Below are 17,816 nucleotides of genomic sequence, written 5' to 3'. Positions count from 1 at the left end.
ATAAGTGAGAGAAGAATCAAACTATAAAAGTTTTGAGTAGGGATTAGGGAGAGTCCTCTCAGCTCTTGATCAAATGCTTATGTTGTTCCTCATTCATGTTTCAACATAACAGAAACACAGATATCCACTGTCGGTTTTTACAGAAAAACAAGGATATGAAAGAATTCCCAAGTTAAGAAGAGCACATACGTCCTGTGAGCGGTTTTTGCTCTGAGAAGATGGGCATCTAGGTATCAGCCAATTTCCATAGTTAATAGCATTTTGGATACTTTGTGCTCCTGCCTCTCTTCCTTTTCTTCAGACATTCTGATTCAAGAAAAAGTGGAGATGGCAGCCAGATGGGTGTGACAGGTACTATTTGCATTTCTGTTTCTCACCAAGCTCTCTTTATTCAAAGAGGCAAAGCAAGGAAAGTTGCAAGGAAGCTGTTAGGCTCAATTTTCCATGAAAAGATTTTGATTGCACAGTGAATTGTGAAATTTGTTAGCAAACTTGCAGAACAATGAGAATCTCTAACAAAAGCACGCTAATAGAATAATGCTGTAACCCTTGTTTCATGGTTTATCTGATGAAGGCTCTTGAGATTCAACGTCTTCTCTGCCTTTTATTAAATTCATAGCCTCAGCTCTCAAACTGCAGAATGCATCTCCTATAGCTGGGTTATTATACAGCCCTCTTTAAGAGTGTCCCATCAGTTATATAATCTGTTTAGTGATTCTTCGACACCAGAGTTCTCACTTATGAAAAGCCTACTGTGTCTGGCGGATTTCTGCCCATAAAAAATGTTAGGAAATCCTTATTATATTAATATTCCATCGAGGCATGGCCATTTTACAGGATTACAAAACATTAAAGGAGAGATAGCTCAGTGGTTTGAGCACTGGCCTGCTTAAAACCAGGGTTGTGAGCTCGATCCTTGAGGGGGCCATTTAGGGATCTGAGGCAAAAATCTGTCTGGGAATTGGCCCTGCTTTAAGCAGGGGGTTGGACTAGATGACCTCCTGAGGTCCCTTCCAACCCTAATATTCTATGATTCTAAAGAAAAGTAATACCCATTGTTTCTCATTAATTTTCTGATAAGAGGATATTTAAAAATTAGATGAAAAACTACTCCATGGTTTTCTATCAGCATGCATAGGTAAGATAACAGGCAGAAAGAGGTCCTGGCTTTAATTTAAAGGTTATCAAAGCATCTGTAAGAGCTTCATTAACAGACTAACTTCAGTAAATCAAATCATTCTAATAAAATTAGACCTGAGTCTAATTTACAGTACTTGAGTGACAGAAAGAGCTGAGTGAATTAACCTTCAATTCTGCTATTCAGCTGTAGGTTCAGGAGTCACAACCGTATGTCCACCTGACTGTTATTGCTGCTACATTCGTTTGCATTTTTGTGGTCATGTGATGAGCTCTCTATGCCTCATACTTTATTCTTTAAATTCAACCACAGTAATTACAGCAGTAAGCAGGAAGCAAATTAGACTGAATAGCAGACAAGTTTTATAACTAAACATGGTTCCATGATGTTAGATGACAGAATAAGAAGCCAATAAATATTTTGGAACTTCCATCTCTAGCTCTATTTAATATACTAAAAAGGCTGGAAATTCTGAGACAGAAGAATAGCAGAAATTCAGGGAGATGGACCAGAGCCCCTGTATACATTGACGTTCAAACTGGTTTACCCTCAGGCTACTGCAATGTAGTCGGGTGAACTTTTCCATAAAATAATTTAACAAAGTCATGATATTGATTAGGGACCCGGCTTTAAACTCTTAAGCACATGGGCTGAAATCCTGGCCAACCGACTTCAATGGGGCCAGGATTTCATCCACTGTTTTTTAAATATGGTTTAAATTCCAATTCCAACTTCTACAAATCTACAAACAAGCATACCTTGAAATCCTGAGACTATCTGGACTATGTCATCATAGACCATTAGAGTAGCTGATCGTTCAGGAAGAAGTCCAAGGCTCAGAGAAGAAAACACTGTGGATGGAAAGTGGTTTGAGTAGGATATATTTGAATTCTTTAAAAAACAAAAAATTATTTAAAAGATGCCTAAACCCAAGATTCTCATCCTTGTTAAAAATTCTCCTGAATACAAGCATATTTTTTTCTCTGTTACCCTTAGGAGGACAGTCAGTCCAAAACACCATAAAAAGACTGAAAAGCAAATATTTCCATACACAAAATTGCTGAGGTGTGTTCTATAAACCAAGTAACTAGGTCGACAGACTAATTTGTTATTGATCCAAACAATATATTTCACTTTCTGCTTCTGGTGAAGTTGAACACACTTGAGAGGAAGTAAAGCACAAAACAGAAAATTTGGAGTCAGGACTCTTGCCTTCTATTTCCAGCTCCACTAATGACTTAATAAGTAATCTTAAGCGAAACCCAGAATCCACCTGTGCCTAAGTTGATTAGTCTGTAAAATCATTTTACTTACCTCAGAAAGGTGTAGTAAGGCTTAACTATGAAGTATTTTGAGGTACTTAGATGAAATGCACTATAAAAGTGCAAAGTTTTGTGGTGATTCTGTATCAACATGAGTTAAGCTTTTGTGCTTACTGTGACGTTGCAATCTGTATGATTTTATAAAATATGCTAATAAGTGAATATAATGTAACTGGAATATGCTTCATGCAAAAGGTCTCTTGTAAGATATCATTACAAAGCTTATAATCTACCGAGTGTGATCATCCTATTTGTACAAATGTACCACTCAAGTATCTGAAACTAGAAAATAAAATATAACTCTGAGGACCTATTGTAATTATGCAAAGTGTGGGCCATTAATGGTGGTTTGGAATCTTGATGACTCCCATTAACCAGGACAATTGTCTGCAGATGGCTGTTTTACCTGTAAGTCTTCCTGTATACCTGTGTGCTGGCAAGTGGGCAATGAAGTCTTGCAGTGACATGTGATCATGTCACCTGAACTGGAATCCATCTTTAACCTCGGTGTCTTTCCATTGAGAAGGAGGGGGTGGGAACCCAGAGAGGGACAAAGGATTCCCGCCTTATGCAAAAGATATATAAAGGGCTGGAAAAGGATAAAGGAGAAGAGCCATCATGAAGAAACCTCCAGCTACCACCTGAGCTGGAACAAGAGCTGTACCATGGGAAAGAATTGTGCCCAGGCCTGGAAGGTGTCCAGACAGGAAAAAAAAAACTTACTGAAGCATCTCTGAGGGTGAGATTATCTGTATTCAGTTTAATTAGACATAGATTTGCACGTTTAATTTTATTTTGCTTGTGACTTATTTTGTTCTGTCTGTTACTATTTGGAACCACTTAAATCCCACTTTCTGTATTTAATAAAATCACTTTTTACTTATTAATTAACTCAGAGTATGTGTTAATACCTGGGGGAGCAAACAACTGTGCATCTCTTGCTATCAGTATTATAGAGGGCGAACAATTTATGGAGTTAACCTGCATAAGCTTTATACAGGGTAAAACGGATTTATTTGGGTTTAGACCTCATTTTGAGTTGGGAATGTGAGAGTTAAAGCCAAGAACACTTCTGGTAGCTGCTTTCAGGTAAATCTGCAGCTTTGGGGCAAGGAAATGAGACTCTGGGTCTTTGTTGGAGCAAGCAGGCGTGTCTGGCTCAGCAAGACAAGGTACTGGGACCCCGAGCTGGCAGGGAAGGCAGGGGTAGAAGTAGTCTTGGCACATCAGGTGGTATCTCCTGAGAGGGTTCTGTGATCTAACCCATCACACTTACCTTTTATTATTTGCAAAATACTCCCAAGTTTTTATAGAACTGAGCCTGCCCACTCACCATAAGCCCAGTACAGAAGATACTATATGCAGCAGAACCAGTGTGATTCTAGTATGTGGTATAGAAAATGGATAGGATGCAGAAAGTCTGCTGCAGTGATTCGCCCCATGTAAAACAAAGGCTTCATCTGCCTTAGCACACATGAGTTCCTTGGGGGAATTACATGTGGGGGGGCACTAAGCACCTGCATGCAAACTCTTCTCTGCATACAGAGCAAGAGATCTGTACCACAGCAGTCCTTGAGCATACTTCACCCTGCGACTGTAGCAACAGCAAGAAGCAGCTCTGCATCGGCTCCAGTGGCTCAGGGATGGGAGGAGGAAAGAGGAGGAATTCCTCATGGATGGTATGTTCTTTGATGAAGATGTTGTCTCTAAGGCCTGGTCTACACTACGCCGTTAAATCGATTTAAACAGCGTTAAATCGATTTAACGCTGCACCCGTCCACACTACACCGCCCTGTAAATCGATTTAAAGGGCTCTTTAAATCGATTTCTGAACTCCATCAAAACGACAGGAGTAACCCTAAAATCGATTTTACTAAATCGGAATGATGGTAGTGTGGACGGAAATCGAAGTTATTGGCCTCCGGGAGGTATCCCACAGAGCACCACTGACCGCTCTGGACAGCAGTCAGAACTCTGATGCACTGGCCAGATAAACAGGAAAAGCCCCGTGGACTTTTGAATTCAATTTCCTGTTTGGCCAGCGTGGAGCTGTGGAGCTCTGATCAGCACAGGTGACCACGCAGGGCTCATCAGCACAGGTAACAATGCAGTCTCCTGAGAATAGAAAAAGAGCACCAGCCTGGACCACACAAGAGGTACTGGATCTGATCGCTAGAGTAGATGCAAGCTTCCAGAGGCTTGCCACTCGCGTTCTCCACTGTGAGGGCTGCTCTATCTTAGTATTATGGCGTTTCAGGCAGGGGAAAGCAAGTCACAAAGTTCAAGAAAGTGCTCTTACGCATGTGAAAGTTTGCAGCCACTGCGAATCGTCCCAACACTGAAAAACATCGGTCCACCAGTCTGTGCTGTTTGTCCCGTGCCAAGCAAAAATCGGCGTTCAATGGTAGAAGCTGCCCCATTACCAGCAGTAGCCAAATGCAGGGGCCCGCGGTTAGGGAGAATTCATCTCCATGTCGTCATCGCTCTCCGGTCGCTGCACTGCCGTAGCTGCCTCCCTCCTCCTCCTCCCCCCCCTCTCCTGAATCTGCAGTTCATGGTCAGCATAGACAGCACGATCGTGCGCGAGTGTTTTCAACTTGCACGATTGCGTTACTGTGATCTCAGCAGGGTCCATGGTCTCAGCAGGGTCCATGCTTGGCTGTGCTATGGCGTTTCCTCTCTCACCCAGAGAAAGACGCGAATGGTTGGCTGCTGCTTTCACAAGGGAGGGGTGAGGCTGTACCAGCACCACCGGGACAAGTGTTTTTGCCCCATCAGGCACTGGGCTCCCAACCGGAAGTGGAACTTAATGGATTCGCTGTGAGTGATATTGGAGGTACTCAAAAGCCTTTCAGTAGATTTCGGGGCAAGGCGGCCTTATCCGGTCCCCCTTGTACGAGACTTTCCCACGCCAGCATGTATCAAGTAATTCGGAATCATTGCTTCACAAAGCACAGCTGCGTAAGCGCCTGGACACTGCTCGCAGTCAAGAAAACATACGTTCTGCATCTTCCGCTGTTATTCTCACCAGAGTTATATCATTCATTGTAACCTGGTTGAAATTCAGGAATTTTTTTATTAGGGGGGCAAACATGGCGATTTTCCTACTGGGCTGCCGCTTACTCATACCTTGCCGTAGCTGAGTGGGGGGGAGGGGAGGAAGGCTGGCGCTGGAGCTTTTCTGCGTTTGGCGAGCAGGAATCTTCCTAGCTACCCAGCCACGTGGTGGGGGCGGGGGGGGGAAGGAAGGAGGAAGATGAATAACAATTAGCTTATGTGATAGCAGCCATGCGGTGGGGGAGGAGGGGAAAGAGCGGGTTGGGGTCTGCTGGTTCCTCTTAACAGGAACAAGGCATCATAGGTCACTGTGGATATAAACCGCTGGAGAAGTCAAACATAAAGCCTTACCATGGCCGCATGGAAGCTGAATTATGATGCCAGGACCTGGACCTGCGTCTGCAGTGTGCTCTGAACACCAGAGACACAGGCTCAGTATTAAAAGATGCAAAATGCGACCTTGTAGTGAAATCACATGTGCTATGTAAGGTGGATAGTTTTATTCACTGTGAAAGACTACAAGCATTGTTCTGTAAAATGTATCTTTTTACATACTTCTCTCCCTGTTTTCCCTCCCCCATGCAGCTGCACACTTGTCTGTCCTTGCTACCCCATCCCGAAGGCTGGCTAAGATAAGGCGGAGGAGAAAGAGAACTCGAGATGAAATGTTTCAGAAATCATGGAAGTAACCCGCAGTGACAGAGGTCATCAGAATGATTGGAAGGAAGTGATAGCAAAATACAGGAAAGATGCCAGTGACCGGGAGGATAGGAGAGACGCTCGAGATGAGAGGTGGCGGCAGGAAGATCAGAGGTGCGGCAGGAAGATGAGGTTGGCAACGTGATGCAACGCTGGAGCTGCTGCGTGATCAAACTGAGATCCTCAGACGCATGGTGGATGTTCAGGAACAGCAGCGGGGTTACAGAGTGCCACTGCAGCCCATGTTTTACCACCCTCAAAGCTCCCACGTTCCATATCTCCCTCACCCAGACGTGTTAGAACGCGTGGGGGAAGGCTTTCTGCACCAGCCACTCCACCCCCATGGACAGTCCAACCAAAAGGCTGACATTAAGCTGAAATGTGCTTAATGGGCTTTTCCTTCCTCCGATCCTCCTCCCAAACCACACCATGCAGGGATACCTAGATAATTCTCTGCCTCTTTTTATAATTTTTTTTAATAAAGAATACATCAAAGGGGGAGGGTGGGTTGCTTACAGGGAATGAATTTTAAGAAAGAATACACGATTTTTAAACAATACAAATGACTTTTAATACAGAATAAATGATTTTTAAAATATACTGACTTTATTTCCTTCAGCAAGCTGTAAGTAAAGGGAAGGGTGGGTTGCTTACAGGGAATCAGTCAATAGAGGCGGGAGGGTTCGTCAGGGGAAACAAGCACTGCAGTCACACCATACCTGGCCCGTACTGAAACAACTTTTCAAGGCTTCTCTGATGCGCACCGCTCCTGGTGTGCTCTTCTAATCGCCCTGGTGTCTGGCTGCTCGTAGTCAGCAGCCAGGTGATTTGCCTCAGCCTCCCACCCCGCCATAAAGGTCTCCCCCTTACTCTCACAGAGATTGTGGAGCACACAGCAAGCAGCAATAGCAAACGGGACATTTGTTTGGCTGAGGTCTGAGCGAATAAGTAATGATCTCCAGCGCCCCTTTAAACGGCCAAATGCACACTCTACCACCATCCTGCACTTGCTCAGCCTGTAGTTAAACAGCTCCTGACCACTGTCCAGGCTGCCTGTGTATGGCTTCATGAGCCATGGCATCAAGGGGTAGGCTGGGTCACCCAGGATAACGACAGGCATCTCAACATTCGCCAACTGTTATTTTCTGGTCTGGGAAGTAATTTCCTTGCTGCAGCCGTTTAAAGAGAGTTGTGCTTCTGAAGACGCGAGCGTCATGAACCCTTCCTGGCCATCCCACGTGGATGCTGGTGAAATGTCCCTTGTGATCCACCAGTGCTTGCAGCACCATGGAAAAGTACCCCTTGCGGTTCACATACTGGTACCCTGGTGCTCTGGGGCCAAGATAGGGATATGGGTTCCATCTATGGCCCCACCACAGTTAGGGAATCCCATTGCAGCAAAGCCATCCACTATGACCTGCACGTTTCCCAGAGTCACAAACTTTCGTAGCAGCAGCTTAACGATTGCTTTGGCTACTTGCATCACAGCAGCCCCCACAGTAGATTTTCCCACTCCAAATTGATTCCCGACTGACTGGTAGCTATCTGGAGTTGCAAGCTTCCAGAGGGCTATTGCCACTCGCTTCTCCACTGTGAGGGCTGCTCTTATCTTAGTATTATGGCGTTTCAGGCAGGGGAAAGCAAGTCACAAAGTTCAAAGAAAGTGCTCTTACGCATGCGAAAGTTTTGCAGCCACTGCGAATCGTCCCACACCTGCAAAACTATGCGGTCCCACCAGTCTGTGCTTGTTTCCCGTGCCCAAAATCGGCGTTCAATGGTAGAAGCTGCCCCATTACCAGCAGTAGCTCCAAAATGCAGGGGCCCGCGGTTAGGGAGAATTCAGTCTCCATGTCGTCATCGCTCTCGTCGCTGCACTGCCGTAGCTGCCTCCTCCTCCTCCTCCTCCCCCTCTCCTGAATTTGCAGTTCATGGCTCAGCATAGACAGCACGAGAGTGCGCGAGGTGTTTACAACTTGCACGATTGCGTTACTGATCTCAGCAGGGTCCATGGTCTCAGCAGGTCCATGCTTGCTGTGCTATGGCGTTTGCTCTCTTCACCCAGGAAAAAAGGCGCGAAATGGTTGGCTGCTGCTTTCACAAAGGGAGGGGTGAGGCTGTACCCAGCACCACCCGGGACAATGTTTTTTGCCCCATCAGGCACTGGGCTCTCAACCCGGAAGTGGGAACTATGGGATAGTGTGGAACAGCTACCCACAGTGCACCGCTCCTGAAATCGACGGTAGCCTTGGACCATGGACGCACACAATTGATTTAATGATCCTAGTGTGGACGCGCTAAACCGATTTAATAATATCTGTTTTATAAAATCGGTTTAAGCAAATTCGAATTTATCCGGTAGTGTAGACGTGGCCTTAATCTGCACTTGGAAAGTGCCTAGAATAATTTTGTATGCTACCATAATCTGAGAAAGAGATTTTTTTAAAAAACCCTAAGTGATTTAGGGGCACTAGACCCATTGAATTTTAGGAGCTTTAGAAAATCTTACTCCGAATTAATATTTTCTTTTACCCCAGCACCAATAAAGACCCTGTTGTAACCAAAAGTTCATACATTGGATTTCTGTTTCAAGATGTCAAAACACTTTTTAAAATATAAAATGTTATTTTTAAGTTAGGAGAAATACATTGACCGTGTCCACTTAATAAAACTTAACTCCTCATTAGCTCACGTGAGTACTGTTGAAATCACAGAATAAAACTGACTAACTCAAATTGCAGTTATTTCAGAAGAAGAACTTCCTTTTTAATATTCTACATGTCCAAGTGAATTTACACATCAGGCACATTAAAAGAAGAACTATAGAGAAGGTAGTATAAAAGCCACACAATTATAAAAACTGTTTGCTCTTACTCCAGTAATTGCATTTGTAGGAGTGAAAGCCAACGTAACTCAAGCACCCTGGAGAATTGAATACAAGAATACTTGCCAATGTCTTTCCCATCACATGCTGAGCCACAGTGCATAGATAACCTCTGAACTTCCCTTGGGCTTTTTCTCAGCATGACAAATGAGGTGCCCTGAGCTCTTTCTCCCAAGATGTAAATTCTAATATGTTCTTTACATTAGGAGCCCAGGATAAAAATCAAGTAGTTTGGGAACATCTGGGGAACCAAAATGAAGACACATCAAAGGCAACACCTTCCCTTTACTCTGGGTAATCTGAGTCCCTCCTACTGCGTTCTTGGGAGAGTTCTATTAGAACAAGATAGAATTTTTGAAGTGTAAAGAGCTGGCTCATCAGGCAGAGGGATCTATTATACATATACGCTATATTTGATTACACAGCACCTTTCACACTCAAGGTAATTCCCAAAGTCATTACAAAAAACCAACATGAATGATATACAAGTAGTACAAGTAGTGTTTCTTCTATTATGCACGTATAAATAGTTAAAACAATGTCTAAATTTATCTTTAATTAGAGAGGGAATTTTGCTGTGTTCATAAAATAATTTTTTTTACAGAGTTCTCCACAACCCTCTCCCCAATCTTTTCTCTCCTGCAGCTTCCAGCTTAGTAATTTAAGCAGAAGTAGTAACTAAGCAGCGAAATTCTGGTAATTATTTTTGTTGATATTTAGACCAAGTTACTTTGTGCCCAAATTATGAAAATACCCGCCCCCTCGGACACTTTCACCGTAAGTTATTATAGCAGTATCATTAGATCAGTGGCTGCATAGCATTTCAGTGTTATGTTTTATTAGTGAAGCTCCCCTCCCCACCCCAATACAAGATTGACACACTTGATTGCTGCCTGGAATGACAGCAAAGAGTCCTGTGGCATGTTATAGACTAACAGGCGTATTGAAGCATGAGCTTTCGTGACATGCATCCGATGAAGTGGGTATTCACCCACAAAAGCTCATGCTCCAATACGTCTGTTAGTCTGTACGGTGCCACAGGACTCTTTGCTGCTTTTACAGATCCAGACTAACACGGCGACCCCTCTGATACTTGCCTGGAATGGTATACCTGGTCTGTGGGCCAAAGCACACAGCAGAGCCTGACCCATATACTAGGTATTACTACTAAGTTAGTTTTAGGAACTTAATGGAGAAGTCACAAACTGTTGCCTGACATTAAGCTCCATTTGGGTGCTGGGCTCTGCATGTGTAGAATTCGATGGAAGATTAGAGCCTAAATATGCTGTTTGTTCACTTTTGGTATGTCACTAAGCTTGGACTAATCAATTTCATTTCTATTTTTGGTCCACTTCACTTTTTGGTTCTCATGAACTAGAAGAGCACTGCAATGTCTGGGTTGTAAACACCAGCATGAATGTTTAAATTTAAAAATGTTCTTTATATTTAAAAAAAAATCAAACATTTAATATTCAGTTTTGTAATTAAAAAATCCTCCATAAAACCTAAGTATTTAGGGCCGAAACTACTGAATAATGGTGTTCTCTAAAAGGGACAAAGTACAGAAAGTTTTCAACTTGGCCATACTGAATCTGCATTACATGTATCTAGTTGCAATGTTTTCTGTGGCCATTTAATCAGGAGAGGGATTAAGTTCAAGGTAAAGAAGACAAAGGGTGGATCCTGCTCCCACTGAAGTCCATGGCAAATTGCCTATTGACTTCATGGAAGAAGGACCAGGGCCAAAGAAATCTTTGTTTTTCCAAAATGTGCTCTTATTTCAGCTGCCTAGAAAAAAAGTCTTGATAAAACGTGTATACAAAGCTATTGCTTATCAGATTTCAATGGCTTATCAAAACAATAGCATTACATTTGATTGCCCTCTCCCAAAGTTAACATCAGAAGAAAACATGCCATGTAAAGGCATGCTTTATTCAAAAGAAACAGGAGGGGGAAGAGAAAAATGAAAAACATATAAGAGCCCATTGGCAATGCATGCACTAATGATAGGTAGTTGTGTCTTGAGGAAATAGAAGAATGTTAAAGAAGCTGAGACTTCAGTGATTGGTAGAAATAAAGGAGTTTACATAAAAAGGATAAACAGTAAAGCAGCTTCTAATTTTGGAAGAGGCACAGGCCTGCTGTGTGACCTTGGGAAAGTCACTTAACCTCTCCGGGTATGTCTACACTGCATCTCAGACCAAGTCTAAAAATAGCTGTGTAGACATTGCTTTGACATTGTGACTCAGGTTGGAACTTGGGCTCTCAAGCCATGCTGGGCCAGAGGGCGGAGAGAGGAGCAAACTGTGGGGCTGGTAGAGTAAAGCTGTGTGTGTTAGTGGGGCATACTGGATCACCGATGAAAGAGGTCAGAGTTAAGGTTGCATGAGAAATCTTAACTCTGAATTTCTGGGTTTTCAGACGTTTGAGTTTTGCTGAGCAAAGTGTTCTGCAAGGGGACGACATACCCCCAAGCATCTTTGACTCTGCATTAGTGTAGTATTTCACCAGTGAACTTTCTAGTCTTTTGAACAAGAGAAAAAAAGGTCTGTTGTTGATAGGAGTTAATTTGTGATTTAGGTAGTTGAATATATCATGTCCCACAATTTGTGTACTGAACCAAATCAGCCCATAGTCAACAATCCCTATGCCGTGGTGTACTCTTTGCTCCCCCACAAACTTCTGCAACCTCATGTTCCAAGAATCTCCCAGAGTCAATATGTTGGCAAGCCTGGCAGCATGCATATTTCTTTGCCCTCTGCAGTCAAGATGGCAGTGATGTGAGTTCCAAGCCTCCACGCTCTACAGCTCGGCCAATGCACCCCAACACTCCGGCATCCCACAGCTCTGCCAGTGCACCCCAACACCGATGTACTACTCAAAGTCTTTGGGGGGAAATTAGACATGTGAATGCTTCTTGGGAAGGGAGAAGGAGTTGGGGGGCAGGAGTGGGGGATACAAAGAGAGGGGGTTGGGACCCCTGGCAGAGCTGTGGAGTGCATATTTAGCAAGGTCGGAGTGCACTGGCAGAGCTGGGAGGTGCCGTGTCTCCATCATCAGAGCCCCCAGTTGTAGTAGGAAGAGAACCATAGGCATAAGCCCTTGTATCAGAGGCCTGGTATGAGGCCCGAGCTAAAGTAATAGTCAAAGCTTTACCAATATAAAGCAGACAAGCCATGAGCAAGAGGCAGGAGCTGCTTACAGAATCTGTCAAGAGGGCTGTTATTACAGAAATACACATTCTTAAGGAGTGCACAGGGTACTCATAAAAGCACATCCCAATATCAAGTAGTATCAAAACATCCCGATATCAAGGATGTTAGAAAAACATTCCCCAAGAATAACAGGAACACACTGTCATGTATCGGGGGTAGCCGTGTTACTCTGTATCCACAAAAACAACAAGGAGTCTGGTGGCACCTTAAAGACTAACAGATTTATTTGGAGATAAGCTTTCCTGGGTAAAAAACCTCACTTCTTCAGAGGCATCTTACAGTGGCATACAAGATGCATCTGAAAAAGTCAGGTTTTTTACCAACAGGGTTACAATCCTAAGCATTAAGTCAGTCACACATAATTTTGTAACTTCCTTTAGATGCAAAGTCTTACCTCAGAACAAAAATAAACATCTCTTACCAGGCAATCTTGTGGGTTTCCATGGTGCAGAATTTGGCACATAAGCATGTTTAGTAGCAGTAACTATCAGCTGATTGCCCAGCTTATATTGAAACTTGATGAAGGCAGTGCCATCTGCTCCTGAGGTTCCAGAGGCAATGGAAATCTGGTTGGTAAAAATCTCAATGAAGGCTTCAGTTACTGGCTGATGCGTGCTGGCATCGCTTACATGGACCTTCAGCGTCACTTCTGTAATGACAGACAACCACAATGATTAGCCTTGGAAAACTTTTGTTATATGTAGCAGTTAGAACAAACTAAGATGCTAACAGTAAAATACAGGGCTCATTGGTAATCTCTGACACACAGATGTATATTGCTATCGATCTTCCCTACCTATGATTGTTTATTTTAGGTCATGGTCCTCCAAAGAGGTTTGTTCATTCTACAGAGCTGCCACCTGGCAGTACTGCATGCACAAGTACAAGCACATTTCATATATATCATTTATATGTATGGGTTCTGTCGCACACTGCAGGATACCTGCCATGCTCCCCTGATCTTTACATTGCAATTAGCACAGACTATTGAGGTGCTTATACTGCACCCATCACCATGGTATCTGGGCAGAAGACAACAGGTCAGCATAAGCGGCAAAAAGCAATGGCCCAAGGCAGAACAATTTTGTCCGCACCAGAATTTCAGAAACAGCCACAACGGTGCATTTTATTGGCAGGTGGGGAAAGGGGCGGCTCTAGCTTTTTTGCTGCCCCAAGCACAGCAGGCAGGCTGCCTTCAGCGGCTTGCCTGTGGGAGGTCCCCGGTCCTGCGAATTCGGTGGCTTGCCTGCGGGAGATCCCCGGTCCCGCGGATTTGACGGCTTGCCTGCGGGAGGTCCACCGGTCCTGCAGCTTCAGCGTACCCGCCGCCAAATTGCCATCGAATCCGTGGGACCGCGGACCTTCTGCAGGCAAGCCGCCAAAGGCTGCCTGACTTCCGCCCTCGCAGGGACGGCAGGCTGCCCCTCGCGGTTTCTGGCCCCACGCACGTGCTTGGAGCGCTGGTGCCTGGAGCCGCTGCTGGTGGGGAAGTGGCTTAATTTGTCCTTATTCCAGAAACTAACTACTCCTGCAAGTGCCTTCAGATGTACAATTTATTTATCCAAATTAGAGGCACTCTTATGCCTTTAAAATATGTGCCACACATCTACCCCAATATAACGTGACCCAATACAACACAAATTCAGATACAATGCGGTAAAGCAGTGCTCCGGGGGGCGGGGGGGAAAGGGCTGCGCGCGCCAGCAGATCAAAGCAAGTTCGATATAACACGTTTTCACCTATAACATGGTAAGATTTTTTGGCTCCTGAGGACAGTGTTATATCAGGGTAGAGGTGTGTGTCATATTGCATTTGATGGATAAGAAGCGAGATACACACTGTCCGGCTTGTGCTACCAAGTTCCTCTATTTCCAGGATAGTTTCCCCTCTCCACAATAGTCCCCAACTGACCCCACCCGAATAGCCACTACCATAGCAGCAGCCATGCCCTATGTTCAGCACAGCACTCAAAGTGCTAGCAATGGTTCTACCCTTTCACTAAAGCACTATTCAGGCTTCCGCTTTACAATCTGTTATCCTCTCCCTCCCATTCCCCAAAGTATGGGCCTGACCCATCCCTCCCACTCTCCCATTTTACACAAATCTGTTGCTCTCCCACTCTCTCCCCACATTTCCGCATATCAATTCCCCAAAGCACTGAGATAATCTGATGCAACCCTCATCTTCCTGTTCATGGGAATTCAGCCAGACTCCTCACTGACAAGCATGTTGCTCATGCTCCAAATGCAACTAATTTCTTCATGTGCTGCAGAAGGAACATAGCATGATCTCATTTTCACTTCAACTATATTCATAAATAAGCACTAATTCTTTTATATAAAACAGCAAGAGGAATTAAGTTCTGTTGCCTGTATAAATATTTTGTAGTGTTAAACATTTTAATTTTATTTTAAACTGTACATGCAGGCACTAAAGTAGCAAGAAATAATTGCAAGTAACAAAGCCAAGAGGGCAACAAGTTTTTCCTGTAAAGTTCAGTGGTTAAATAATACTGAGTATGCTAGTGAAGGTGAAAACTTACAGAAGGATTTCATTGTCTAATGAAATCCTTCAAGTAACAGCACTTCTCCTTATGGGCCCTGCATCAGCAAGAAACTATTAGGTCCCTTCAGAAATTTAGACTCAGGCCATGTCTACACTACGGGATAATATTGAATGAGCTAAAATTGGTTTTATAAAACTGATATTATAAATTGGATTTCATGCGGCCACACTAGGCACAGTAATTCGGCGTTGTGCGTCCATGGTCCGAGGCTAACGTCGATTTCTGAAGCGTTGCAATTGTAGGTAGCTCTTCCGTAGCTATCCCATAGTCCCGCAGTCTCCCCCCGCCCTTGAATTCTGGGTTGAATTATGATTGTCGCGGGTGGTTTGGGTAATGTCAATCAGTCATTCCTCCTCCGGAAAATATCAGCTGACAATCCTTTCGCAGTTCCAGCCGTTCTGTTACATCTACTGGGAGTAAACTGGGAGTCATTCCCATTTTACCCCAGGCGCCCCCGTCAGCCTCACCTGAGGCCAGCCAGAGCACTCACGGGCTGATGGCGATGACGGATATCAGTCATATTGTACCGTCTACCACCAGGGAGGGGGAGAGAAGTGGATACGCTCTTCACTGCTGCAGCATCCGCGTTACCACAGCAGCATTCAGTACACATAGGGTGACATTGAAGAAGTCAAGAAATGATTTCTTTCCCTTTTCTTTCACGTGTGGGGGTGGTGGGCGGGGGGGAACTGAGGAGCTATTCCACGCCAGACACTGTGTTTGAACCTACAGACATTGGGAGTTCAGCCAAGAATGCTATATCTTTTCAGAGACGCTGTGACTGTGGGATAGCTGGAGTCCTCAGTACCCCTCCATCCATGAGCGTCATTTGAGTCTCTGGCTTCCCGTTACGCTTGTCACGCACCGCTGTGTATCCTGGAGTTTTTTTTTCAGACACTTTGGCATTTCGTGTTCTGTAACGGAGCTCTGATACAACAGATGTTTCTCCCCATACAGTTGATCAGATCTAGTATCTCCCGTACGGTCCATGCTGGAGCTCTTTTGGATTTGAGACTGCATCGCCACCCACCGTGCTGATCAGAGCTCCACGCTAGGCAAACAGGAAATGTAATTCAAAAGTTGCGGGGCTTTTCCTGTTGTACCTGCCCGCTGCATCCGAGTTCAGATTGCTGTCCAGAACGGTCAGTGGTGCACTGTGGGATACCGCCCGGAGGCCAATAATGTCGATTTCCGTCCACACTAACCGTAATCCGATATGTTAATATCGAATTTAGCACTACTCCTCTCGTTGGGGTGGAGTACAGAAATCGATTTAAAGAGCCCTTTATATCGATATAAAGGGCGTTGTAGTGTGGACGGGTACAGCGTTAAATCAATTTAACGCTCTTTAAATCGATTTAAATGCGTAGTGTAGACCAGGCCTCAGAAGGCTTGTCTACCTGGCCCCACAATTTGGATTACAGGGGTATGAATTGCAGTAATCACTAGAGTGCTGTGCTGCATTGTAACTTCCCTTGTGTGGATCCTGCAGGTGCAAATTAGACGGTACCTAAGTCATCACAATTCCAGGTAATGGCACCTGTGTTCCTTCTCTGTGGTCCCTGGATGGCTCCCGGTTCCTCGGCCATCACCTCTTGTGGGTAGAGACCCGCATTTCTCTCTCTCTCCCTCCCTCCTGATGAGAGTTTTTCGAGGCTGCACAGCTCTTCCCAGCAAGCCAGACTGCCTAAAAGGCGCTTTGCTTTCTCTCCAGAGGCTATGAACGGCATAATTGCTGCAGTCATAAGTTACCACACAGCTCTTTCTGATCAAGCACATTTATTCTCAAGGTGAAAGCATTACAGAAAAAACATAATTAAAAACGATAAAAGAAACTATATCCATGCAAAAACATTTACCAGAGGTCACCTCAACTACAGCCTCAACTCAAGCCTACAAGTGCAAGAACAATAATAAATAAGCACTAATTCTTTTACATACACCAGTAAGGGGGATACGATAAGTGCCAGATAACCCTAAACAAAAATCCAATTTTAATTCATCATCGCCAAAACACCTCATTTTGTAACTTGGCAACCAAGGGCGTCAGTTTAAAGTAAATCAGCATGAAGTATATTCTAGTCATTAAAGATTCTGGGTTTGTTTCCAGTTTTACAGTTAATAGTTTAAAATCCCAACATATATTGAAAAAAATGTACATACACGTGTATTGCAGTAGACCCGGACACTAATGTATAACCATACACAAAGTGCCTCATAAGGAGTCCCACCTTAAACACTAGTCACAGACATACTATTTTTCTATATGTATTTAAGAAGTAGAAAGGCCAGGAGTGAAATGTGCTCTTATTTTTTAAATCTGCAGAAGACAAGTGCTCTTAGATCTGAAGTGAGATAGGCAAGTTGTTAGCAGTTCTCTTCCTTTTTACTTGCCTAACAAAAGCTAGAAGAACAAGTGCAGCAAAGGATAATGAGACATGCATAAAAAAGGAGAGCAAGGAAACAAGGCTAACTGAACATTATGGTAACAAGAAATGTCGGTAACATAAAGAAGCACAGTTCTAAACAACTAGAACTAATAATATGCCAAGAGAGATCTAGAATGGAATAGGGGAGGAGACCAGAAGTGAAAACTGACAACATGTCATACATACTGAAATTTTCCTCAAAATTTAAAATTTTAGAATAGAGATTACTACTAGAATTGAACCAGTGATGAAGATAGTAATAAAAATATTGATATGTAAATCTTTTTCTCTTTCCTAAAAAAGAGTGGGGGGTCTATGGGTCCTCCCCTCCAGGACACCCCATTCAGATTTTCTTCTTCCCATTTCTTCTCCACACAAAGCCTTGTGTCAAGGTAACTCTTTCTCTCCAGTAAGGCAGGCTAGATTTGATTGTCCACAGTCCAGGAATACTGCTACCAGTCTGGTACGATAAAGGCCATTGAACAGCAATGCATCCTGCACTTCTGGGA

General features: G+C 44.0%; 1 protein-coding gene across 1 annotated transcript in view; it reads right to left on the bottom strand.

Moving 5' to 3' along the window:
* Positions 1 to 17,816, bottom strand: part of FAM171A1 (family with sequence similarity 171 member A1) — a 141,799-nt gene that overhangs the window by 61,346 nt on the left and 62,637 nt on the right. The window contains exons 2-3 of the mRNA XM_032806400.2: positions 12,734 to 12,961; positions 1,897 to 1,989 (exon numbers count right to left, since the gene is read on the bottom strand). Of these exons, the coding sequence (XP_032662291.1) occupies positions 1,897 to 1,989; positions 12,734 to 12,961 (321 nt within the window). The remainder of the gene's footprint in view (positions 1 to 1,896; positions 1,990 to 12,733; positions 12,962 to 17,816) is intronic.

Source organism: Chelonoidis abingdonii, chromosome 2 (genome assembly GCF_003597395.2).
Source record: "Chelonoidis abingdonii isolate Lonesome George chromosome 2, CheloAbing_2.0, whole genome shotgun sequence".
Classification (NCBI taxonomy): Eukaryota; Metazoa; Chordata; order Testudines; family Testudinidae; genus Chelonoidis; species Chelonoidis abingdonii.
The sequence above is the reverse complement of the archived record's forward strand: the minus strand, read 5'-3'. Positions and strand labels throughout refer to the sequence as shown.